Genomic DNA, 26,818 nt, shown 5'->3' with positions numbered 1-26,818 from the left:
CTGAATGGGATACAAGCGGCTGCGGAACCGGTTGCGAGGTTGACCACATAAACACACACGGAAGATGCCTGCAGTTGGGTGTCCACACAGCGGAGATGACCACTGGCCCGAGAGCGTACCAGATCGCAGGCGAAGGCGTGCAGAGGTCGCGTAGCCCTCCGAATGGAAATCGAGAAAACGGCTGCGGTGACGGAGGCGCGTGCAAACGGAAAGGCTGAGACAACGGCTGAAACACTGTCACGTCCTACATCTTTTTCCATATTAACGACTGCCCTCAAACTAATAATAAAAGGTTAATTAACGATGCTCTGTTAATTACTCATTTGAGTGTAACTTTAGGTGCGGCAATGTTTTTCCGCCTCGGCGTAGAGTACGTTCGCAAAGACGACAGCATTTTTATTTTATAAATTTGTATCGTTAAAAAAATCTATAATTACCGAAAGCACCTTCGAACTACGGTGCGGGCATTGACGACTTCACCACTGCGGTTCGTTATTAGACGTATAACGTGGGAACACAAGACGACAGAAGATGGGACACGTACAACCTCGTGTGTGGGTCTTTCTGAAAAAATAAAAAATACATAATAGGAATAACTTGCGAAAGGTGTCATATGTGCATTCTAAGTTGCACATTTATGTCATCGTGCGCACTGAAAGGGCACGAGTGCGCCTGACATGTTCTGCTGCAACTGCGCGTGATGGATCGGCGTTCTTAAACGGCAGTAATTGCGCAAGCACGTATATCCGCCCATTGTGTCTGCTCTCCTACGCCGTACGTCACCAACAGGTATGATTTCGTACTCAATGCAAGTTTCACGTAAAAGGACACACAATAATCGCAACCTGCTTCTGAAGAAGCTTGCTCCTCTCTCTTTTTTTTTATTCCTTGCGTTTCGTGTTTGAAAACAAGCAATGGAGTAAGCATATTGCCGAAGTACACCGATGCACACATTTATCCTACCACAGGGAAACCGCTCGCAATAGATGCACGATAATCTATATCCCCGAAGTTTGCACCGAGCAACAATATTCAAATAGCTATACCGCAAAGACGTTGAATATCGGTAAAGGGACATATCTGTAGCACATGTTTCCTTTAATAACCTCCATTACTACCTGGAATATCACACATCACGAAACAAAACAGACATTTACGTACGCATGCAGGCAGTTTTCACTTTACATTCGCATAACGTACACACATACAGAATATATGACACCCGCATAACCGACACGAGACAAAGTTCAGAAAAAGGAGGAAGAAAACGTAAATGACATCGTAATTTCACTTTCACACTATTGAATCCGACATGCTGACTAGAAAAGGGTGAAAAAGATGAATGCTGAAATACTTATTATGTTAGTTCTCTAGAAACATGGCACTCTATATGAAAATACAGCTTCACGCATACTACCTGAAATATCTGTCTACATCTGCGACATACTCCCTAATCCGAATAAACACGCGAATGGTGGCCTTGTGCGGAAGATGAAATTAGGAATGTGAAATGTGAGTAAACAGCGAGCAAGCGCCGCCACCTGGCGAACGCAGACTGAGTTCTTCTCTCTTTCTTTATCTCTCTCTCCTCCCCACCCTAACTTCTATTTCCCACCCCCTTGTACTGTACATGGCCGTGCTATGGTTTACCCTCTCACCCCTTGCTTTCCCTCCTCCTCGCCATAACGTCAATCCCGCTCACTCTCACTTGCCCTTACGCCTCACCCTCTCCCCTCCACCTTTCCCTCCTCCTCACGCTCGCTTCCCACCCCCTTGCTGTACTGTGCACGGCTATGCTCTGCTAGGAGCTGCTTGGCGCATATATCCACTTTGTGTGGAGCATGCCCGCCGAGTTTTGCGCGGCGGACGACCGGAATTGCGGCAAGCTTAAACAGCTCCGCTGTCAATAAGTCCTGGTTGTATTGGTAACAAGATACGCACTTGCAGGCCACTGACAAGGAAAAACTCGGGATATACTTCCGCGACAGAAAAGCGTGGGCAAGCGAAATCGGTGGTCATGATTTCACCGTTTACATGCGTGAAAGGAATGTCGTTGGTCATGATGATCATGACCAACCATGTTCCTTTCACGCAGCATAGCTAGCAGAGCGCCGTCTACGCAGCTTATAGATGCTGTGGTGAAAGGTATGCTGGCCATTGACACCACCTCTTTACTACTTTTCTAGTCAATTCATGGGATAACAGGATCTGACCGAAAATTATCCAAACTCCCTTAATGCGTAAACTGTCATCGGTGGAAGGTATCGCACTGTTGAATCGTATATAGCCCATTCGTCAGTTCTTAGCTTTCGCGAACTCGAAGCAAGACTGTGAGTTCAGTGCGACCAGTAACGCGCTTTTTTATAGACTGTCGTAGTCTAAGAAAAAGAAAAGCCTAATGCGACAGCCCTCTGACATTAAAGGCAAACATACGCGTCATACTGGGCTGTTAAATAGTTTCTCTAAAGCTTATAATAATTTATTCCGTGCATAGATATCTTAATGGTGGAGAAAGCCACGAAATGAAGGCCCAAATGTACAGACGTACCATACGGGCTACGGCAGACGGCGAGTATATTTGTACACAAAGATAAATACACGAGCGTTTTTTTGTCCTCGGACCCCAAAGAACTCCTGGTAACGAACCTACGACCTCACGGACAGCAGCAGGACATCAGTGTCACTGATCCACCTGCTGAGTCCAGCACAAGACATTCGTCTTCGTTATTAAATACGCAATTCCTGTGCAGCACCGCAGTACATGCACCGTTTACCCGTGACAAAAAGATATTTGTACTCAACATATTGCACTTATAAAGCGCGCTTTTGCATGCCTGCGTTCGCTCTGTCATCAAGGGAACCGAGTGCTTTTAACGCGATCTCCGAGGACAACAGCTTCCATGCACACAACTACGATTCCAAGTATTAACGAGCACACTCATTCACACTCATTCAATTACACTTAATGACGTCAAGAAATGGCGCGTCGTCGACGCCACAGGTAGCAGGTATGCATTCGAGTTTGCACGCGGTTAACGGTGTTACCCGTAAACGCACCAGCAAGACAGCCTTCACTACATGTACACATATATATATTATAGGTCACATACACTGCGCAGCAAGATTATTCTTCGCTGTATATTTCCCAAACATCGCCGGTATGCACGCACGCGGACATTAGAAACGGACTACAATGTCCGATGTCGCGAAGTGTGACACCGTAAAAAAAAAAAAAAGAAAGTAAAGCCAGTTTCACGCAGTGAAAGCTGTCGAAACAGCGAAGCGCTCTAGTGCCAACTCCGCTGCCGCTCGCGACGAGCGGCTTCTTCCTCGGCCGTACGAGAGGTCTTGCCCCTCTTCGGAAAAGACGCGGCGCACATAAACCCCCGTTCTTTTACCCATAGCCGGTCGCCTCTCTTCCTCGCCCGTAGCGCGGCCTCGCATTGGTTTCCGCCTCTCCGGCCAATTCCAGCTAGAAATACCGCTCCATCCGCGACCAAGGCATTTAAGCGATCTGTGAGTGTGTCTGGGAACCGGAGCGTGACATGACGGACACTCATCTGTCGTCAGGCCAAGAATGCACAGCCCCAGAACAGTTGCGCTGTTAAATGAGCGCGTCTGGTGTCACCCAAGTGTGTATGTGTGTCTGTTTGCTAGCTGGTAGCCCTTACTGACACAACGAGGGCATCGTGAACTAGAAAGCACGGTACTTGCGCACCCATACTCACACTCATATTACTATAGAGACAAATATGGTACTACACTCGGTCAGGCACAGCGAGAAATCATGAGCAATATACATTGATATCTTTTTTTTTTTTTGTGATTTGGAGCACACTGCGGTTTCATTCATTTCTTGCAATGCAATAATTAAGTCTCCGTAATCTTGAATATACATGTCCCTAATATGGATAACATTTCAACAGTAACACGGACTGTGGCGATTATTTTTGACACTTCTACTCGTGATGCTGGACTCTAATTCGATCGGTCACGAAAACAAGAAAACCAGTTTCAAGGAGCTTGGCCCAGCTTTTCTGCGTCAACTGCGTGCTGCCCTGCGACCCGTAAGCAAACATGGTTGGACATAAACAACATCCTTATATCTCCCACTGTTATCTCTCAGCTTTGTCCGCCTGTCATAGAACAGTGAACACAAATGCAATGTTTCTTTCGAGTTAAACGGCGTAATGCAGGCACGTATAGATAACGCTGTATACCGCATACGAACCGACGTCACCGTAGCTCGCTGGACATGTTTGAGTATATGCTAGGTATTGTATGCACAAAAGCAACCGCGGGAGCCGCCATGACACCCGCACTAGGCTTGGCACGCTTTTCCAGAGGAAGCAGCGGTGACCGGGAGAGGTCGCCATTTTGCTGCTTTCGACGCAGCCACTGTGCACCTTAGACGCTGACCGGAGGTGGACTGGGAGTCAAGGCACCGGCGTCCTTCTTGAAGTCGCATTCCTGGTCACGCCAGGGCGTCGTTAACCGCCGAAGCCGCTGTGACACGAGAAAGGGAAATTAAGTGCACGACAATTTGCTGCATTTCTTCCCCTTTTCATCGAGAAACAGAGAGAGCGAGAAATGAAAGCGAAGCGCTGTGCTCGACCAGCAGCACACCAATGCAACTGTGTGCTGCTTGTATAGAGCACAGCAATTTTTCGATTAATTGATCGTAGACGAGAGACGAAAGCAGATCTGTTGGAACGCTACCTAGCTGTTGTCGAATTAACTACGATTTCCGTTTGTTCGTGACAAGCTACGGTTTGCAACGATACTATCCGTCCAAGACGGCGTGCGATGGCGACGCACCTGTGCCATGGTTCCGGGCGTCCGGATGAGGTTCCACAGGGCGAAGGCGGGTATGCAGAGCACCGACGAGGCGGCCACGCAGATTCCCACCGCGTCGGCACTCCACGGGTACTTGTACTCGTTGTACGACAGCCGCTCGTAGTTCACCAGGCCACTGGCGATGATCACCTGCACGACACGCAGCGAGATAAGTAGACGCGTAGCACGCTGGCACCGTGTCGTGTATACCCTATTGTTCCAGGCAGGGGCGTAACCATGGGGTGGCCCCTCCCGAGATATCTTTTTGCCATGGCCTACAGAGCATGCATTGACACTCTGTCACACTTGGCTATCCCGCCCCCATTTCGGATGTGGGACCGACGCCATCGGGCAGCCACGGAGATCTAGGAGAGCACCAGCAGTTAGGACAACTGCGCCACAGGCTGTAATGACCCCTGAACAACTAAGTATTATAAGTTTGTTACGAGCTCTGTTATACGACGTTGCTACGCAAGGCAATCGTCATTAACCACGTCGCGGACCTTCGGCAATTACCTAAATAGCCAAATTTCGTTTTAACGCGCAAACATCGTAGGGCTACTTTCCATGGAAAATTGTACGTGCTCCCTGCGTCCGTAACGTTAACAGCGAGTACGTCGATCCCGGGGATCGTGCAATGTTGAATTGGCAAGGAAATGACAACGGAGGTCCTCCAAAAGAATTGATTTGGGACAGCAGACTTACAGCTACAGGTAACCACATCATACAGTCGGTGTAAAATGAAAGGAGTTGCCAGAACATGTGCATACGATATTGTGTATGAGAGCATATATACCCTCCCCCAACCGCGGTCATGAAAGAGCGGCTAAAGGTGACGGGTATTCTGGCCTATACCACGTTCACTCTCATCCTGCCAGCATCGTTAGCACAGATTAATGTCGGCTAGTGAAATCAGCTAACGATTGCCTAAACGTCAGATTACCCTAAAAGCCAAATGAGTGGTACAAACATGATGTGTCGAAAATCGTGTAATGTTACGATCGTGTGTTTCACGTTATGCGTAATTATTTGTCTTTAGCGTTTTGAGGTGTATTATAGGTAGGGCTCCGTGTTTTTGGATAAATCCGATAAATACTCACCGGTAAAATTTTTGACAATTCGGCTTTATCCGATAAACTGCGACTTTAACGGCCAACATGACCGCGTTCCGTTCTTTATCGAAAGGGCATGTCAAGCGGCCATTGACACATTGGTCGGTGTGGCCGATGTAGAGTTTACCTCACCTCAACCGTATCTTGTAGACTGCACCCATCGTGCATTTAACACTTGTCGCGCACGGAGTAAGAGGCCTTTCGGGAGCGCGAGACATCTTGATATGTACGGTCCCCTGGCGGCAATGGAGCGTGCCAGACGACATCAATAATAATTGTTGGGGTTTAACGTCCTAAAACCACGTTGTGATTATGAGGGTCACCGTAGAGGAGAGCTCCGGAAATTTCGGCCACCTGGGGTTCTTTAACGTGCAACTAAAGATAAGTACACGGGCCTCAAGCATCGCGCGCCTCTGTCGAAAATGCGGCCGCCGCGGCCGGGTTTCGATCCCGCGACCTTCCGGTCAGCACTCGAGCACCGTAACCACTAGAACACCGTGGCAGGTCCAGGCGACATCGAATATATGAACCTCGTAAAGTATGCTTCCGCCTATTACAACAAGCTTTAAGATACACAACTAATGAAACCGACAGACAGACAAGGAAAGCATTGAGGACATTATATGGGGTTTCTTGACTGTATTGAAACGATTCTCACTTAAACTGAAAGGAATTAAAGTGGATGAAAAATCACTCTTTCCGTCGGCGGGACATTCGGATCGGTTTGTGCGTTCACACCTTCTAGACAACTAAAATACGCTTCGTGAGTTCTGATGTTTTCGTGTTCAGATATCATTTCATCTAAGATATTGGAATATTGACAATAATGCAAAATTAAACTCCGAATTTCGGAGAATTGGGGATTTACGAAAAATAAGCTCCTATAAACGCCGAACTTCCGCCGAAATAAAAAACTTCGAAAAACACCCTCCGAATTTCAAGAAAAGTAAACTCCGAAAACACGGAGCCCTAAGTATAAGCCATAAAATTATTTGACTTTGTACATGTGGCATGTGAACTTAGTTTTATTGCCTGAACACGTGCTCAAATCACCCTGACTCATGCTCTGATGGAATGTATTGTATTTGCACATCTGCTGTTCTACTATGCGGGACATCCTGTGCCTCTTTTTGCATTTCATGCTTCGTTTGCTAAACGAGAAGGAGTAGCAAACGTCTTCTATTCATCATGCCAACTTAACAAGAAATGACGGCTAAATAAGTGCAAATGTAGTCTGTAGTGCTGGCTTAGTCATAGCTAAGGTCGGCTAATGTTTACATTTCATGGCTGAATAAAAGCTACTATCGGCTAACGTTGGCTATATAGGCGGCGATGTCGTCAAGTGTTACCATGTATTGGCAAAGTGATGCAATTACAAATAATTCGCACTGTCCGACGATTGCCCGGCAGAGAGCTTGAGCGAAATCTTTATGTTGGACAGGTGCAGACGTCCGTCAACATGGGCGTGCAGTCAGGTGCTCTGTTCCGAGCATGTGGGCACGAGAGCGATAGTGAGACAATACTCAATCGCTAGTAAAAAGAAAAACACAAAACGTGTACTTTTGTTCTGCAACATGACAAAGCTCGCATTTTTTGCAGGGTCCAGCATTACGTACAGATAACGAAGATAAGACGACTCTTAACGAAGATCCTGCGAAAAGATCACGACAGCGCAAGATGTCGCACTGGCCTGCAGGGCCATGCTGACGCCGTCACGGAAGCGCATTATCTCGAGCAGACATGTCTGCACAATGGTTTCTTTTCAGAGGCTCGTCCTGCAACATGTATGCGTATCCAAAGGAAATAACGGAAGTCTTCCTCACGCATAAATTGGTGTGGTGGTTTACTGGGTTAACCTACCTAGCCAAGCCGTCAGTACATTGGCGGTAATAATGTTTTATACTGACACGCATAGTGTAGGGCGAGAAAACATTGGACGTCTTTATACTCACCAGTATAAAGAAAGGTGCCACGACGGCCCAGCAAAACTTCCACCATGAGCCGACGGGGAAGCCCAGCATCTCCTTGATGTCGTCCGAGAACCTTCGGATGCCTGAGGAGAAGGGAAGTGCGACAGAAGGGGAACGGTGGTTCGGGGGGCTCGTTTCTTTGTGAGACCCAACCAATGAAACCAACAGACAATTAAAGAGAAGGGAAGAGGATGTGACTGAGCGCGAGCCACGCACTCGTCGACGAGGGTTGCACTCGTGGGCTTGTTGGTGAATCATTTGAACGGCTTTGACGTAGTGCGAAAGGGCACACGGACACGAGAAGGCACACACCACACAGCGCTCGTGACACCACATGTTTTGCGGCGCAAAAACTCGTGTTTGTTCCGCTATTCCGTAGTCATCTGCCCGCTTGGTGGCCTCCTAGTGCGACGCTGCGTGAATGAATTCCGAGAGGTCCGGTTACGTGTACTGGGCACAAAAACAGCGCTAAAGAACACGACGGACGGTAGGGACAGACAGAAGGCGAGATAAGTTTGTTGTGAATCACGTGAAACGTTTCTTTTGCATATCTCCAGCACGCCTTCATGCAGATCATTCGTGTTATTCATCACGTAAGCGCAATAAATTTATCGACAATGTTGTTTTGGACGACATTGCGCGAACGCAGTCAGCTCCCTAGTCTGCAGCGAATGAAAATTCTGAGATTCGGAATCAATCGCGGTTCTTCACAATTTATTTATTTATTTATTTGGTCGGTCGGCGCGGTCGGTCAAGTCAGCCGATCAAGTGCGGCACATTGGACATCTGTTCGAACCTTTTTGTTCGAACCGGTCGGCCAGCCGGGATTCGACCCGCGACTTTCGGGACTGAGCCCCATAACCACTAGACCACCGCAGCGGGTTGTGCATAGGTTTGTTGACATGCAATTTGAATTACATTAGTGAAACTTGAATTAAACATAATATATAGGCAATTAGCAAGGGTAAATGCATCGATAAACGATGCGCTGTGTCAAGCATGATCTGTGTTCCATTGTGACCGACTAACACAGCCATAACAGGATAAACAAGTGGGCTAGTTGGTATCACATTATTCGTAAATATCCGAGATCGCATGCAGGGAGAGATGAAGAAAGCAGCGCACAAAATTAGTGCTTGTGTTGTGCTCGACCTCCTTCACCGGTCATCATTTCGTTGCTACAGTTTTACTTTTTTTTTTCATGATACTGTTATCACGCTACCGTCATTCCCATAAACTACTGCCGGCATTTAAGCTCGCTTTCTTATCATCGAGAGACACTGCGAACGCCTACGATTTCCGTAACACTTTTATCAGCTCTATGGGCGCCCGTTGGTTTGTCACCTCTGTAATGAAGTATTTATTTATTCTGTATCTTCACAGTATCAGTGGCAACAGCGAAATTCACCGAGGCCTGAAAGGGGCTCCCGCTTCTTGAGGCCACTTATATTCGTTATCTATGCAATCAAAGCGCGTACTCAAAAGCGTAGCCCGGCCCCAAGGAACTGAGCTGCACGGAGACACTGAAAGTGATGAAACAAGCATTGTGCGATAGGGAAGGGCGAAAAAACGCTGAACTGGACACACTGGAGAGGCAATGTCGATGAGCGGCTGTATAGGACATCACTTGAGGCGTTATGAAAGCGATAATTGATAACCACCCGTTCGCAGCACGAAACCGACAAGGAAGGCCTCTTGGTTGAAGAAAAAACTGCCCTGGTCCGGGGATCGAACCCGGAACCAACGCCATTCCGGGCGATCGCTATACCAGTTGAGCTAAGCAGGATGCTAGCTATAGGCAGTGCGATGGCGAATTAGTCGACAACCCGAAGTACATGGACGAAGAACATTGCAAACGAGTTATGCGGAATCCAGAAAAGTGGCGGAATGGTTCTGAAAAGCAAATTAACAATCAATGATTGATAATCATTTATGATCTATTATCAATGATAATTGATAATTGTGTAGCAATGAAAATATTTCACGCCATCTTTTCAGGAGAGCAGCCAGAAAGCTTTATCGGCGGGAAGGGGGAGGAGGTTCAACCATACCTTATCTATGTTCGTGCGTGCGTTTGCATGTGAGCGTGTATATATATACACGCAAAATTGAAAATTTTCGGAAGAAGGGCGCTGAAGCCTGCGCCCCCTCGGCTACGCCCCTGATCTTTATGTATTCGAGCCGCCGCTGCTCGCAGTGTCTACTGCTGAGCAAGTACCAACTAGAAAGAAAAAGACAAGGACGAGGTTTAGTTCAACATGCTTTCGCCAGGAAAATGTCTATCTGACAGCGTTTATCTGGTGCCCTGACCCACAGACGGAACTGACACCAGCAGTCTGTGCAGTGTACACTCATAGCATCCAGTGGCTACGAAAGAAACCGCGAACGAAATGGTGCGGTCACCGTGGATGCTAAGCTTCCTAGTGGCCCCTATTTGTGACGTCGTGCTCGCGTAACGTGTCTCGAGTCGGAGTAGTCGTCGTCTCACCGTAGATCCAAGAGACCGCCACGGCCTCGAAGAAGACGGCGATCAGGATGGAGTAACTGGCGGCGTAGCGGTCCAGCATGTTCACCACGTACACGCCACCCTGGGAGAGTAGAAAATCAATCAATCAATCAATCAATCAATCAATCAATCAATCAATCAATCAATCAATCAATCAATCAATCAATCAATCAATGATTGGTGTGCCAGGAGTATTAGAGACTGTTCTGAACAACGCAATCTATAGATAATGAACTGCAGGTCATCTACTAATTATTTTATTAATCAATTCATTTATTTATCAATACTCTTTTCATCTCCGGGCAAATACTGCAACGCAAGAAAAAAATGTGGGTACCGCTGAGCCGTATTCGCCTGTCCGATGTTTCAGATAATCACGCATGCATGTTAGTAGGAGAGGCACGAAATCCTCTTCGCTTCTCGAGGAATTTCTATAAAGCTTACGCATCAATCGTACCTGCGTGCAGCTGGCGAGTCCGATGATGTAGTAAAGCGTGAAGAGTCCGGCCACGAACAGCTCCCTGTTCCTCTTCACGAAGGGATACTCGTCGCTGAAGCCAGTGATAATCGCCTCGGAGCCCCCGAACTGCATCAAGACAGGAGCGATATTAAAGCGAAAGCCTTAGATGCCTCATCAAAGACCAAAATTGACCGTCGGCGTTGGCGTCAACATGAGTGATGTAAGAATCATGACGTGATGATGTCATCATGACGTCACATGATGACGTCATCGCATGACATCGTCGCTTGGTCAAAGAAGGCCGTTCACGGAAGCAATGCGAAACCACGTTAGGTGCAGAAAGCTTTCGGAGGGGGTGGAGGAGGATTAATACATCGACTGAGAAGAAAAGGAATCTATCTATCTATCTATCTATCTATCTATCTATCTATCTATCTATCTATCTATCTATCTATCTATCTATCTATCTATCTATCTATCTATCTATCTATCTATCTATCTATCTATCTATCTGTCTGTCTGTCTGTCTGTCTGTCTGTCTGTCTGTCTGTCTGTCTGTCTGTCTGTCTGTCTGTCTGTCTGTCTGTCTGTCTATCTATCTATCTATCTATCTATCTATCTAGCCGCCTACGAATTTGTGCTCTCCTGTCCGTTTCGTTAATGGGATGTATACCAAAATTGATAAGGCGTAACATTTATTGTACGCCGAATATAAATGACAGGTCATCACATGAAAATCATAACATGCATGTCATGAACCGAATGATTTACACGACACCGTTTGAGTGCTTTGGGGCCGCTTTGTTAACTTTATATATGATACGATTGGCATGGCGTGACAAGAGTGTATGACGAACATAACTGACAGGTCCTAACATGCAAATCATGACATGCATGTCATGTATGGCATGATTTACTAGACATGGTCTCGGGGTGCTTGCGGCCGTTTAATTAAATGGATATATAACGAAATTGGTATGACGAGACATTTCTGTACAACGAACATAAAAGACAGGCGGTAACATGAAATTCACGACATGCCTGTCATGCCTGGCATGACTTACATGCCACATGATGGGTGCGCTCGCGATCGTTTCGCTAGCTTTATGTGTACCAAATTTGGTATTGCGTGACGTGACTGTATATGAGCAACATAAATGACAGGTGGTAACATGAAAATAATGACATGCATTACATGTACGGCATGATTTACATGACACGCTCATGGTGCGCTCGCGACCGGTTCACTAGCTTGATATACACCAAAATTGGTATCGCGCGACGTGACTGTAGGCGAACATAAATGACAGGTGGTAATATGAAAATAATGGCATGCATGATATGTACGGCATGATTTACATGACAATGTCTTAGTGCGCTTCCGGCCGTTTTATTAAGTGGATATATACCAATTTTGCTATGACATGGTATGAGTGCGTGACGAACATAAATGACAGGTCATGCATTGTATATACTAGAATGTACGGTTCGGTAGCATGGTATATGCCAGATTGTACATGCATGCATGCATGACATACATGCGACACTGAACTACATGCGATTACATGAATGACTTGATTTGCCTCAAAGACAAACAAGGCGATGTATGCAGCTCCTTGCTGGCTGCTTCGCATTACATCGACTCCCACAGTGCGTGGGATCTACCAGATTTTATTTATTTATTTATTTATTTATTTACGCGTGTAAAGTTATATAAATTTGACACTTCCAGAGAGCTGGGATTGTGGCATGCGGGTGACACTCGACTTAACCGTTAGCATAATATACTTGAAATACCACCACCGGCACATTTATCGCTGGTAATAAAGACCATGTAAACACTTAGATATGTTTCGGTATTGATTTTCACAGCACGGGCATACGACAACACTCACAACGCATTGCCTCACATATTGTCCCCACGGGGCCGCGTGTTCTAGCTCACCGAGCTGTCCAGTCCTAGTGTGAGAAGCATGAGGAAGAAGATGATTGCCCAGAAGGTGGAGCCAGGCATGGCGGCGATCGCCTCCGGATACACAATGAACACTAGGCCGGGGCCTGTAATTGCCGGTGTAGAAGGAATGCAGTTAATACTGCCGTAGCCGTGACTCAATCGCTCGATGCGTGACTTTCCGGAAGTTGAACCAGTAGTTCAACAAGATTAGAAATCTGTTAGCCATCGATGATAAATATTGCAAGGAGCAGCTGAGACAAAGAAGAAATGCAAAGGCAAATTACGTTCGTCGACGCCACTTCTGTCGTTTTGTCTGGCTACGCGCTGACCTTCTCGAAATCATTGCGTGCTCCAGGTCAGAGTTCATACATCAAAGCATTCAACATAGTAGATGATACATTAAGGCGATTTAAGTACATGGTTTGAAGTTTTGCCATTGTGACAGTATGTGTTTGAAAGCTGTATTTTGAGGGACGACACCGAGAGGTATCTATCGTTCATGATCAGTAATATACATCTGCAACGTATTTCATATGGCGTGGCTCTTCCAGTCGTGAAGCGCACGAACGGCGGTGAATGTCGTCAACATTCGCGCCATGACGCAACACAGTCGGTCGATAGCTTTCGGGGATGGCTACGGCATCCGTAGCACGCTGTTTTCGCACATGCAGCGATTGCCAGGAACCGCATCCATGGGTGGTCCTCAGACGCCAACGCGTCCGGTGCAAGTTATACGTGAAATCTCGCGAGTGTGATTGATCCCCGAAAGTGATCGATCGAGACTGTTGCAAAAGCACGTGATTCGCTTCGCGCTGATGAGTGTCTTCGCATTATGAAGGCGATGTGGTAAGGTATGCACCAAGACAGTGGGACGAAATGAGAAAGCTTGCCTTCGGTGGCCACCTTCTCGATGGGTATGTCTGCGCGGTGAGCCATGTAGCCCAGCACGCTGAAGATAACGAAGCCCGCCAAGAAGCTGGTGGCACTGTTCACCGCACTCGTCAGCAACGCGTCCCTGCTGTGGGTTGAACAGAGCAGCATGAAGTAGCAGGTAGGTCAAGCTGAATGTAGAGGGGTGCGTGCGTGTGTCAAAACAGACAGTAGGACCCAAGACACTGTGTCCCCAAGCTGCGTTGGGTAGGCTGCTGTTGCGTTCGAAGCAGCAGCACAGTTTGAGAATTGGGTCAAACGCAGGCGGCGTTGGGTCAAGCGCACGAGGCGCCACACGAGGTGAAAAAAAAAATTATGCGAGATGCGGGCCATACTGCGCCGTGTCCCGCGCTGCATCTGCGTCGTCTCGTTGGCGACCAAAGACGCATTCGGGACCCACGCTAGTTCTTGACTTTTGCGTCTTGGGCCAACGCGAGCGCAAGAGCCCAAGAGTGGCTTGGGTTCTGCGCATGCGCCCTGTTGGCTGGCAAGCTTCTTGGGTCCCCAAGCACCTTGGCGCCCAAATTCTCAAGCTTTCTAGGCATAGCAGCGTGTAGGCGGCTATCTCATACGCTTGCGTAATTCTCTGCATATCGTAAGAACGCTGTTCTCTCTCTCTCTCTTTTCTATGACATCATTAAGCTTTCTGTACTGTTTTGTTTTAACTGGCTTGCTGTGGAGAGGTCTAGATTTATATTACCTCGGCTACTCCATTGACTATAAGTCCTGCAGCGAAAAAAGGAAAAGAAGGGCTACCCAAAATAAAAATTGAGCAACTAAAAGAAAATGTACAGTACACTGAAACAAGTTAATATAGCATGGTAATGTACAGTTAGCTTGCAGAAGTTCCCATTGCAATAAAGCGTCCACTCGCACACACTTCTAGTTCGGCCCACAGTACATGCACTATCACATCATTCCGTATATAGCAACACATAGCTGTTCATCACAAGCGCTTATCTAGTCCGGTGTCCACTAAGAAGTCTTTCAGGAAGATGTTACCGGAATGCTACTGTGGTCACGAAGATGAGAATGTTGGGCATATTCTTTTGGAGTGCGTAAAGTACGCAGGTGAAAAAGAAAAATTAAAGAAGAAACTAGCAAGTTTGGACGGACGCCCCCTCACATTACCGAAATTATTTGGACCGTGGCATGAAACGCATCTTCATTGAGATTTCCTTTGTTACTTGAAAGCGCCCAGTCCTAAGGTGTTCGATTCTTTTTTATTCGTCAGAAAATTTGCTCTGTTGGTACAAGTGCGGTAATTACAAGTGTGGCATTACAAGGTAAAAAGGAATTACCCTGTAATATCCGATGCATCACATATATGCTACACACAGCTCGAAGCCTCAAGAAGCCGATTTAAGCATGTGACACTCAGCAGAAAGCTCCTCGTTGCGTTCTTGGTATACTGCCGTGAAGTTTCACCTGTGTACAGTTCTACAAGCCAACAAGTGAATTAATTACGGTATAATGAGTACGTTTTACTTCGAATGCCACTGTTTTGTACTGTTGGTACTGAACTATTTTGTACAATGGAATGTTTGTTCAATGTATTCTTCGTGAGTGGAATTAAAGACGAAAAAAAAACTGTGGTTTGCAAGTCCTCGAGCATTGCCCGAATGCGGGACTGCGGCACGCATACCCGTACACGCATCACCGGGATCCGATAAGATAAGCTTCTCGGCTCTTCTGCGCCGTTGAGCAGCATTTGCCCTCTCCTCTCCATGGCGTTACCAACCTGCAAACGCCAGTAAGATGCGCTATCAAGCGGCTCCAACGCAGTGTCAGACGGCGACTGCACAGCGAAGGCGAATAGCTGCGCGCGCGCCGGCGCCAGTGTGTCTGTCATGGCTACTACGCTACTCCTCCCGAACGCGCAGACCAGCAGCGGCGAGTCGCGCGCGGCGGTGGCGGAGAGCGCGTGAGATGCCGGCTCCGGTGAGCCAGCTGTGTGACATCACTGATCCTCGCGCATGCGCAGCACGGCTCATGAGGATCCACACGAAATCGGCGCCGGCTAGGCAAGTGTAGCTAACGCTACAAAACTGGTTTGCAAGTCCTTCGAGCTTTGCCCGAATGCCTGGACTGCGGCACGCATACCCGTAGCACGCATCACCAACCTGTAGACGTTGTTGTGGAATTCGTTGTAGCTGGAAAATGCCAGCAGGACGCCGAAGCCGGGACCCAGGGAGAAGAATACCTGAGTGGCCGCATCCACCCAAACCTGGGAGGAAGTTACGTGTATGCCATGCAAACAATGCTAGCGAGTAACCTCGCAGTTGTAATACTGTTAACTAACGGCAAAACAAGGTGTGAACTCTGTTATTCAACATACCAACATAATGTTGCAGCTCCCTGTGTAAAAACAATAAGCAGCAGCAGGCATTCCGAATGAACATCACCAGCAGCAGCAGTATTCATAATGCACGTGAACCAGTCCGCTGACTACCGCAAGAATAAAATCTGACTTTTTATCGCACCATACGGTTTGTTATACGCGTCAATAATGTTTTCTCGCGGCATAGTTGGTGATACATTATTCGGAAAGAAAGACGTTCGGGGGAAGATGGAAGCTTCGAGCGACGAGGAATCATTAAACAGGGGATGTCGCTGAAGCCAACGTTTCGACAAGTGGACCTGTCTTTGTCAACGTGACAATTGACGAAGGCAGGTCCCCTTGTTGAAACGTTGGCTCCAGCGACATCCTCTGTTCAACGATTTCTCATCATTATTCCCAATACCATAAGGGCTACCGTAACATTACAACGCATGCAGAGGCAGGTGAAAACAAAGGGAGCTGCCCTCAATCACAAAACAAAATATGTTATGAGAACGTCGGCACTCTGTCATGTCTGTCCTTTTTTTTTTCAACGTTTGCGTGTATATAACACTGCCAGGAATAACTGTTGTGATCGGATACTCCTCTCCGCATGAGAAAATTTCATCGAATGTAGCACTCTGGCTGCATGGAGCTCTAGCGATATGACAGTGCTCCGTGCGGAAGCTCATCGATTTGCTTATGCTTATGAGCACAGGATATGACACCACGGCATGCTGCAGAACTGTAATATATAGGCTGAGAAGCCTAATCGGGCTTACTAGAGCTTTTTTCTTCCCATGTCCTACACTATTTGATTGATTGATTGATTGATTGATTGATTGATTGATTGATTGATTGATTGATTGATTGATTGATTGATTGATTGATTGATTGATTGATTGATTGATTGATTGATTGATTGATTGATTGATTGATTGATTGAAGCAGCGCGCTCCCTATGTCGGAGTCCAATCGCATAGCAAATACTGAGTGTCTCTCTCACCCTCGGGTTGGCGAGTACGCTGAAGTCTGGCGTGAGGTAGTAAGCGATTCCCTGGGCTGCCCCGGGCAACGTGGTGCCGCGGATAAGCAGGATGAAGAGAACGCAGTACGGGAACAACGCCGTGAACCACACCACCTGCAAGGCACAACCAAGCTTCGCAGAACGGCCCATCGAGGACATTCGGTAGGCGCGGCTACTACAGCGCACTGTAAGATCACACTTGTTTCCTGCGTGCGACGCATTCCCGTGAACATTACTTTCCGTACGACAGGTGGACGTAATAAAGTGAACCCACCACCAACTGCGTCCCTTCGAGGCAGAACGAACCCTATAGTCTAACTGGATAGTTGTTGAATTAATTAGCGACGCAATCAATTTTTTAGCTACAGACCAGAAAATGCTGCACAGCGCTGGACTGTGCATATGTGTTTAGTTTTAGGGGCGAAGCACCTTAAGGCCGAGGATTGTCCGGCGTCTGTCCATGTGTCCGTCACGGCACAGCACCGCATATATCTGTGGCTCAGACCCACTTTGGGGGTTGGCCAATAATTGAGTGGTTTTGTAAAATGTTATGGAACTTTAGAATAAGGGATGTTATAGAATAGAAATATTCAATCAAAGCATATGACAGCACACTGCACGCTGCAGTGACAATACACGAGAGGGTGCATAAGCGCGTTCCAGACCACACATTCTCTTTCTGCCATGTGAACGCGCTCTCGCCCGCGAAAGGCAACGCCCACGCAGATAACAAGCTACCCCGTAGCCGAGAGCTTGGGAAGCAGCGGCAAAGCGGCAACGCCGACAACAAGCTGCTACTCCGGAGGCGAGAGCGCGTACATCGATCTAGCAATGCGCGATTATGAAACAAAGTACAAGAACAACCCCTTCGTACTAGTCGGTGACTTTAACGTAGACATCATGGAAAACGACTGGCTTGTGCAGTATATGACGTCTCGATACGCTCTACGATGCATTTCGTATGACTGGAAACATAGGCGTGCGCAGGGTTCCCCTTAAGGGGGGGGGGGGGTGAAAATTCGTCGCAGCGCCCCCCTCCCAATTATGTCAATGTATGGCGCTGACATTGCCCCCCCCCCCCATGAGTCGCAGCGCCCCCCCCCCCCCTATTATGTCAATGTGTGGGGCTGACTTTGCACCCTCCCTCTTAGATGAATAGGTGAAGCAACACCATCGTAACGTAAAGGAAGATGCCCTAATGTCTCTAATAATCCTCTGATCATCATGGGGATGAATCCGCACATATGAGCAACAAAACAGTCAACAGTATACACGTCATAGACATCACAACACGCATCTAATAAGTAGGGCATGCATATGTGTTAAGTGGCAAAAGAAGCGGCACCCACTAAACGGAGGTGTGGCGAAGGGCAAAAAATATTGTTTTCGCTTAGTATTCAATTACGAAAGCAAGAACGGAACCTTAACAAAAATCTAGCAGGCTCCAGTGACTCTGTGGTTTCCTTCATTCAGTAAAGAGGAGGGGCAGGATAGGAGAGGAAGGAGAGGGAAAGGATAAGCGAAATGCAATTACATCAACCAGAACTAAGGCCGGTTGGCTACCCTCTACTGGGAAAGGGGAGAAAAAGGCTGACAGAAGCGAAAGCCCATTGTCGATACCGTCCACGTAGTAAAAGTTCTCTCATTTATACTGCAGAGGTCAGTCAGTGCGGCAGTCATCACAAATCGCGTAGCCGACTTCAAACAGCAGCTGACGGCTGAAATTTCTGTCGGATCTTTCTTTTTTTTTTCCTTCCATGCTTCGTTTATTTTCGGACTTGCTGCACAGCACTTTGCCTGGAGTTTTGAGTAGTCAGAACCGACGCGAAGTTTGCTCATCGCCGACCTCACAAACATCACGTCGAAGGCTTTTTCTCCCTACGTTCTGTGCAGTCCGAAAAATCTACCCAACCAGTGACGGGCCCGTTAAGCCACGTCTCTAACACATTGAGTGGATTCAGCGCGACACAACGAGGGCAGAAGTGAAGAAAGGACACAAACACCTCTGTCCTCGTTGTATCGCGCTGAATCCACTCAATATGTCCAACAGAATCCAACTTGCCCAAATGTCAGTTCTGCCACTCTCTAACAGCCGTTCGCGGTTTCACTAACCGCGCCCTTGAGACGAACGCTGTGTTTCATTTATATCGCCTGAAGTAAGCATCCTATTTTCTCTGCAGTAGTCCCTGAGCTCAAGGAGCAATTCAATGCGCTTTGGTTCCAACCATTCACATTTCGTTCATAGTTAATCGTTTGTACGATACAGGCTGGGGGGCCGAAAGTAGAGTTGTTCATAACTGTAAAAAGCGTGCCGACGCGGACGAAGGTACAAAGAGGATGAGGATATGCGACCAAAGCATCAGTATTCCTGAGAAATCCCGCAGATTTAAGCCAAAATTCCATTCCCACAGTCGCACGAAAGAAGAAAAATGGAGGTTAAAAGCACCTTTAAAGGCAGTTATAACTTGACAGAAAAGTTTACGCAGTCACCAAATAGCTGTATAAAGTGAAACACCGCCCAATTACAATTACTGGCCTTAGGAAGTTTATTCAGACGCTCTGCTTATTTATATAAGAAAGTTGCAAGTTAATACGCATCTTTTCAGAAGTGTTTAGGGCGCCATAGGGCGCTTAAACACCAATGAATGTCTCTCTCCAAAGTGCCCATTTCCAGCTCCAGTAGCTCGGACCCCGCTCTTTGAAAATGAAAATAAATTTAGTATACTGCAAGCGTTCCTGTCAATTTTTTACGCGCAACTGCAAGAAAAGGAGAGCGAAAGAAACGGAAGGCACTACCGAAACAAGACCTTTGCCGCAAAGCACTATTGCACTGCGGCGAAGCAACAGGTTCCCGGAGCAGGAAGAGTCGCTCGAGCCATCCAGGCGAAACGGCGGATAATGTAACTCGGTCACAGTGGATGGAAGAGGTTGCCACATTAAGTGGCGCCCGGGAGAAGATGCTGCTTGAGGGCGTGTGCCAGAGTGAAAAGAAAAGATGCATTCGGTCGGTTTTGTCGAACACAAAAGGCGCAGCCCTTCTGATCGCTTCAGTGTCGCCTAAGGGATTGCGATGGCCGTAAAGGTTCGCCAAGCGTATCGCCACCCTTTTCCACGCTGAGGGCAGAGAGCGTTGACGCTAAGCGGCGGCGTAGAGGTAATGGTCATCTCCGCTTTCATATTTTCATCCACCCTTCACTTAGCCTCTTCTATTTTATTTCCTCTCCTCTACGCGGTGGTCAGCGACTTCCTACGGCCCTTCCCTCGCAGCCTCTGTGCTTACGGGCAATTTTTTTTTCATGCGGATGATTTATTCTGTCCTTTCTTTTTGCGTATCTTTACAGGCCGGGCGCAACGGGGTGAAGGGCGTGCTGGAGGTCCCGGCGACACGAAAAGCCACTCGGCTGCCGTGGCCATATTGGATTTGGCCGCCTGACTCTTTTTCCTCTTTCGCTGCCGCGCCGTCAGCCGACTCTGTGAGCCGCACTTCCGGCGGCTGCAACCAATTAGCTTTTAACCGGAAGTGCACCACCACCTGCACCGGCGCCTCCCGGCAGCCAGACCGACGTATCGACCACGCCGGAGGTCGCCACCCTCGCCACGGCGGCGCTCGACACCGTGCTCAACTAGGCATTACGTACGACTTTGCCTCCAAGTTTTGATTCTTGAATACTCATAACGAAATCACGTCCTACATTGCCTCCAAGTTTTGATTCTTGAATACTCATAACGAAATCACGGCAAACATGTGTTCACCGTGATTTATTTTACAGTAGTGAGGAATATATTTCATTCTACACACACGCTTGGATGTGTTCTTTCCTTTCTGCGTTGTCTTTGTGTTTTTACGAAGAAGTAAGAATAGCGAAGCACATAACAATATAAGCTTATCCAACGCACCCAAAGTGACAGGCACACAATAATGAGGCATTGCATTCGTGACCATGAAGCTTGTTCAACAGACAGAGACCTTTAATTCCACAACGTCGCAGGACTCTTTTCGAGATTGAGTGCAGACCCTGAGAACAGCCAAGATAAAGGCTCAATGTTAACGAGGCGCGAGGAGGACATCTACCTGTGGTCCTTCACATCCTCGTACTGGCATTGGCTCTCTCCTGAAACTTTCAGCCAACGATTTACTTACCTGTTTCAACTGTTCGCGTTCTCATGATCCATCACATGCCCAATACCACTCTTTCCTGTTAATTTCAACTAAACCTACCCACACCGCAAGGTTGTTTAATCCACGCGGGTGTTAATCCATCGCAAGGTGCTGCCTTCGTACTGAACCACCCAGTGGCATTTACACCTACGAAACGTCAAGGGAGACTCGAAAAACATGCATGGAAAAATATCGTGACGTTCCGTGAGCATTGCTAAAGTCACATGTGATGTTTTGGAACACGAGTAGCATAGCAACAGCTACAGGTCGGCATGAGTTGTCTCCAATTTGTTTCCTTTCCTATTTACTTTCTTTTCCCTAAAACCTCATTTGTTTGATGTGGTTCCATATCGTGACTACACGAGTCAGTTTATCCGTTGAGTTGTGAGATCCCGAATATGAGCCGCGCCCGGCACAAGTGGAAACAGTAGACCGTCTGCGGCTGCGCCAAGCTCCAAAAGATAGTGAGCTCTCCTCCTCGTGACCCCGCGTAACCTCATTCCCGCCTGGCGGCGCCACTGGCGTCACCTCGGTAGCACAGCGCCAACTCTGCTCGGCGGCGACTAAGCTGAACTACGACGCGCGCGCGCCATGCGAAAACGACTTTACAGGGGGTCATAGCACCTCCATAGGGTATGTTAAGAAGAGACAGTCAGTATGGACTGCGTTAAAAGGTGAGAGAAGAGTTACCTTTCCGGAGGTTGAAATTCCTTTCCATAGACTGAAGTAGCAGATGAGGTAGACGGCGAGCAAGCACAGCGCCATGTCCCACTTGATGGAACCGAGGTCATCAATGCCCGAACTGTACTGAAGCTGCAGCAGGTGACGTCTGCACGCACGGTGAACAGGGCTTTCGGATAACTGCTCAGTTATTTGAGAGGATCAGTGATACACACCTGATTTAGTACTCAAGACATTACGTTGGCGCTTTTATAAGTAAATGTATTGCGTGAAATAGAACTGACGAAAGAAGATTTTTTTTTATCCAGGGGTTCGTTTCTTTGTCGACACAACCAAATGAATTCAACAGACGTACAGTTAGGCCAAGGAAAGCATAGGGGATATTAATTGTTTTCTTTAACTGTGGTGTAGCAATTATGACGTAAATTTTAAATGAATTAAAGTGGACGAAAGATCACCCTTTCTGTAGGGGATTTTTCGTCGACTTTAATTCATTTATAATTTACGTCATAACTGTACGTCTGTTGAATTCATTTGGTTGTGTATAACATAATTGTTTCCTAGCTAAAATGTTAACATCGTTTTTATAATTGCGAAAATATTTTTTCATTATATAAAAGCTATTCGGAAGGCAGTCGATATTCGGTCTCGTTTTTCGTGCCATTCAGTTGTTGTACGACGACTCTGCCAGAAAAATTACCACATGCATAACCCTACAAGCGAACTCTGATATGCTACAAGCAGAATCTAGTTGTAGGCTAACTGGTGAGATGTACTTCTTCAATAAAACAACAGCGCGCAATACACACAGGCAAAAAAACACACAAAAAACATACGACAGATCTAGCACCAACTTCAGCGTTTTATACTAATAAGTATTGCTTTAAAAGGACACTAAAGCGAAACAACAACTAGGTTTACATAGATAAATAGTACTCTGAGAACTCTAATGTTGTTAATTTCACCATCATAGGTGTATGAATAGGGGAGAAAATCGAGGCGACAGTTTTATATTAAAATTTCGAGCAGAAATGTCCACACATGACCTCACGGGTTTCAATGTGTGTTTTTGATATTTTGGCGGCATTTGCTGGACGAAACTTCCTGAAACTTGGTGCGTTAAGTCTATGGCCCCCTCATAGGACAATGTACGTAATTTTCACCGGCACGGAACTACGCAGAACCTAGTTGACGCCGTCAAAATCTATGACGTCATGGCGTTTGGTGCGAGAATTTCAAGGCGGCGTCGTCACCCGCATTTCTTTTTTTCGCGTTTTCTCGCTTACCAATCGTATTCTCGAGGCAAACGTGGTCATTTTAGAATTGTAAAAGAGTAATCTACTAATACGAAAAAATCGTTTTTTCTCTTTAGTGTCCCTTCAAGTGAACAGTCAACAGTGACTTGCAGCAGTATCCCAATCCACAAAGGAGAGAGCACATACAGTGTGAGTGGTATACAAGGAGCAATCAAGGCGATATCGAGACTTCTTTTCCGCCACTGGTGATTATAAGAGATACGGGAAACAACGAAGTAAGAAGAAAGAGAAGAACAACACTGGTTCACGCGAAGTTTGAGTCTACAGCAACCGTAGCGGATGAAGCGAGCGAGGGATCGCGGCCTGTATCAGGCGTCTACGACACAACGATAAAAGCGGTATATGACGCTAGTCTCGGTGAACGGACGTTGACGAGAAGTGTATGAAGAGAGACGTACGATGCGTATATAAATAGTTAAAGCTGGAAGTCGATTAGAATACCTACCAATCTTCCTGTGTGCGGTATATGACGCTAGTCTCGGTGAACGGACGTTGACGAGAAGTGTATGAAGAGAGACGTACGATGCGTATATAAATAGTTAAAGCTGGAAGTCGATTAGAATACCTACCAATCTTCCTGTGTGCACCTGTTTTATTGTCGCTGGTAGGAAGTATTCGTATCTAAATAGTATTATTTGTAACCAATGTGTCACATACCTAGTTACCCAAGCTGTCGGAGGAAGACGTTACGTATATACTTAAGCGCATAAAACATCCTAAGAAATATAAAGAAATCGGGGGGTTGCACTCGAGGAGCGCTGTGAATGTAAAGGTGGCAAACAGCGGCAGCACAAACGTGCTGGGGTATAGACGAAGAAACGAAGGACGTTGCGGGCACCTGCGGCGAGAGAAGTGCCGAGGGCACTTTGGTGACAGCAGCCACATCGCATCCATCTATCATTCCCCGCGAAGTTAAGCATTGCTGAGCGGCGAAGTACGAAGACGGCCGCTCGCTTATACCACACGGGTGATGGAACGATGGGAGGGAGGTTTCATGACGCCAGAGAAGAAGCGGCGAAAGGAATAAAGAAAGAAGAAGCGATCTGGTCGCTTATACGATGAAACGCCGCCATATACCTCAGCGGCGTGTCGGGAAACGGGCCGCTCTTGCGTCAGTGCCGGCGCAGCTTCGAAGATTTGATAATATTGCAGCCACACAATGTGACGACAACGCGCGAGAACCACGTGCATCCAGTGCCGCGTTTATATCTCGTACTGAACATGTCGTAACCTTTTCTAAAGATCACAAATTACGGTTTTCCCTCTAGAGCACTGTGCTGCGATTTAGGGGCACGTAAAAAAATCCAGGTGGTCAAAATTAGCACGGACTCCGTAGCTACGGCGTCCCTCAGCACGCAAAACCCTGCTCCTTTTTGTTTCTTCTCTTTGCGACAATACCCTGGCGTGTAAGAGTAAGGCACTAGGCGTTCGCCCTCTCCCTCTGTTAGCCACAGAGTTGGTTAAGTTCCAGGCAAGATCTTGAAAACACTTCTTAAGGCATGAAAAGCAAGAAGTACTTAACACATCAACCACTACATCACCTTCCGCCTAAAATTTGAGTTTCTCAAACACCTAATTAAAAAAGGAAATAAAGAATTCGCACAGCTTGCCCTGAGTAGCGCAAGGCTGGGGCAGAACAGAGCTGATCGGCACTCGGCTGGTCCTGGCTTGGCTAGGCACTCGTGCATTTACACGCCGATGCACGAGGTGTTCCCCTGATCATATCGTAAATAACGAGTATTGGCTAGGTATCGATCAGGTTCGATAGGGAATCGCTTGGCGATCACAGCACCAAGTATAGCTTAAAGGGAAGCTGAAGCGGTTTTAGAATTCCGTAAGACTTCGTGGTTAAGAAGGACCGACATTATTGTCGACGATGTCGTATTTTTTTTTTTCCGCGGTTGTTGCAGCAGGAGCTTTAGAATACGCGAAAGAAAAGCTTTGTCTTGCTCCGCCCACGCGAGCGCGGCAAAAGTGTGGGCGTGGAAACGAACTGACTGAACTATACACGTCATCTTCGGCTCCTTTGGCGGAGCCGCGATGCACTCCGATGGTAGGTTCCTGCCACTGATTGATCCGAACTAACTGCGAGAGCGCTGTTCCGGAGGCTCAAGTAGTATAGATACGCGGTAAGTTCTGCAGATGAATTACAATCATGGGTGTGCGAATATTCGAAAATTTCGAATAATGAAAAGAATAGCGTTCTATTCGATTCGGTAGTCCAATGGAATGGTTATATTAAGAGATACCGAATATTTTTCGAATAATAAGCCCCGATGAAAAAACATCAAAGGAACGAAACGTTTGAACAGAAAGCGGCAACGCGCCTTGATTTCATCATCGAGTTACCAAGATGCATATAGCTGAAGGTTTCACGGAACTATCGACGCTATATTGATCACGGGATGACTTGCTTAATGCTCCAGTGTCGCCGAAGCGACAGAGTAATCGATCCACTATCTTCATCATGACATTCACGATGATGTTGACTCTTGAATGTTGTTTAATATTTATATATCGGTTTCATTTAAGTGTCACAGTGAATACTGTAGTCACTGCTAATTTCAACCTGCAGTTACAAAATATTTCTAAGGCTCTAGTTGCTGCTCTATACAAGCATGCCTCAGTTTACATAATTTTGTTGTTTTTTTGTCAGTTAGAAGTATTTGTAATTTTCCTTTGTTAAAGCTAGTGAGTATTCGTTGTGAATAAAATGTGGAAATCTTGAGCTGCTTCGCAGAGCGTTGTTTTGAAAATACCTTACTAATGAAAAACTAATCGAATAGTATTCGATTCGTATTCGTATTCGATTCGATGTCATCGCTATTCGATTCGCATTCGATTCGCATTCGATTCGGCTCAGAAAATCACTATTCGCACACCACTGATTACAATATCTGCCATAACGACAAAGAGCCGAGCGCAATGCGAACAAGCGTCTCTCGTATCTCATACCGTGGCCTCCGTGACTAGCTCCGTCTGTGCCGTCGCCGCACCGCGTCGCGGAGGCCGCGCTTCAACAGTGCTACTCCGGTATGTCGCGTCATCTGCAACAGATGACGCGACATACCGAAGATGACGTCACCGCGTTCGCTTAGCATCTCGAGAAGCCCTGCGGCTGGAGCAGCTGGATTTTTTTTTTTTTTGCCAGAAAAATGCTATTTGCGTCCACTTTTGAGACCTCTCACATAGTTTTTCGATTTCAGCATGGGTCAAGCTGTGATTACCCACTCCAAAGTCTCTATTTTTTTAAGCGCTTCAGCTTCTCTTTAACCTTTTCCCTTCCCGCTTTCTCTTAATTTTCCTTCATTGCTTTCTATGTTCCCGCTTTCGTCCTTATTTTCCCTCTTTTTTTCTGCTTTCTATCTCTCCTCCCTCCTCTCCATCATTGTTCTCACTCTACTTGTCTTTCGGAATTCTTCTTCTTCTTGCTTCTTCTCTCTTCTGCTTCGGCTCGTTCTTTCTCTTTCTGTCTTGATATTTGATTTTTCTGTCTTTTTTGTGTCTGTCTCTTTCTATCTCTTTTTCTCTCTCTGCCTATTCTTTC

The 26,818-nt window shown here is 46.9% G+C and overlaps 1 protein-coding gene across 1 annotated transcript in view; it reads right to left on the bottom strand.

Moving 5' to 3' along the window:
• Positions 1–1,940: 1,940 nt before the first annotated feature.
• The window catches only part of LOC119389420 (sodium-dependent dopamine transporter), a 125,067-nt gene continuing 100,189 nt past the window's right edge, over positions 1,941–26,818 (bottom strand). Inside the window, exons 4-13 of the mRNA XM_037656661.2 lie at positions 21,965–22,103; positions 17,095–17,229; positions 15,892–15,995; positions 13,729–13,853; positions 12,830–12,942; positions 10,882–11,010; positions 10,407–10,506; positions 7,901–8,001; positions 4,819–4,986; positions 1,941–4,506 (exon numbers count right to left, since the gene is read on the bottom strand). Of these exons, the coding sequence (XP_037512589.1) occupies positions 4,408–4,506; positions 4,819–4,986; positions 7,901–8,001; positions 10,407–10,506; positions 10,882–11,010; positions 12,830–12,942; positions 13,729–13,853; positions 15,892–15,995; positions 17,095–17,229; positions 21,965–22,103 (1,213 nt within the window). The 3' untranslated portion in view covers positions 1,941–4,407. The remainder of the gene's footprint in view (positions 4,507–4,818; positions 4,987–7,900; positions 8,002–10,406; positions 10,507–10,881; positions 11,011–12,829; positions 12,943–13,728; positions 13,854–15,891; positions 15,996–17,094; positions 17,230–21,964; positions 22,104–26,818) is intronic.

The sequence above is a fragment of the Rhipicephalus sanguineus genome, chromosome 4, assembly GCF_013339695.2.
Source record: "Rhipicephalus sanguineus isolate Rsan-2018 chromosome 4, BIME_Rsan_1.4, whole genome shotgun sequence".
NCBI lineage: Eukaryota > Metazoa > Arthropoda > Arachnida > Ixodida > Ixodidae > Rhipicephalus > Rhipicephalus sanguineus.
This window is presented reverse-complemented; position numbering and strand designations above follow the sequence as displayed.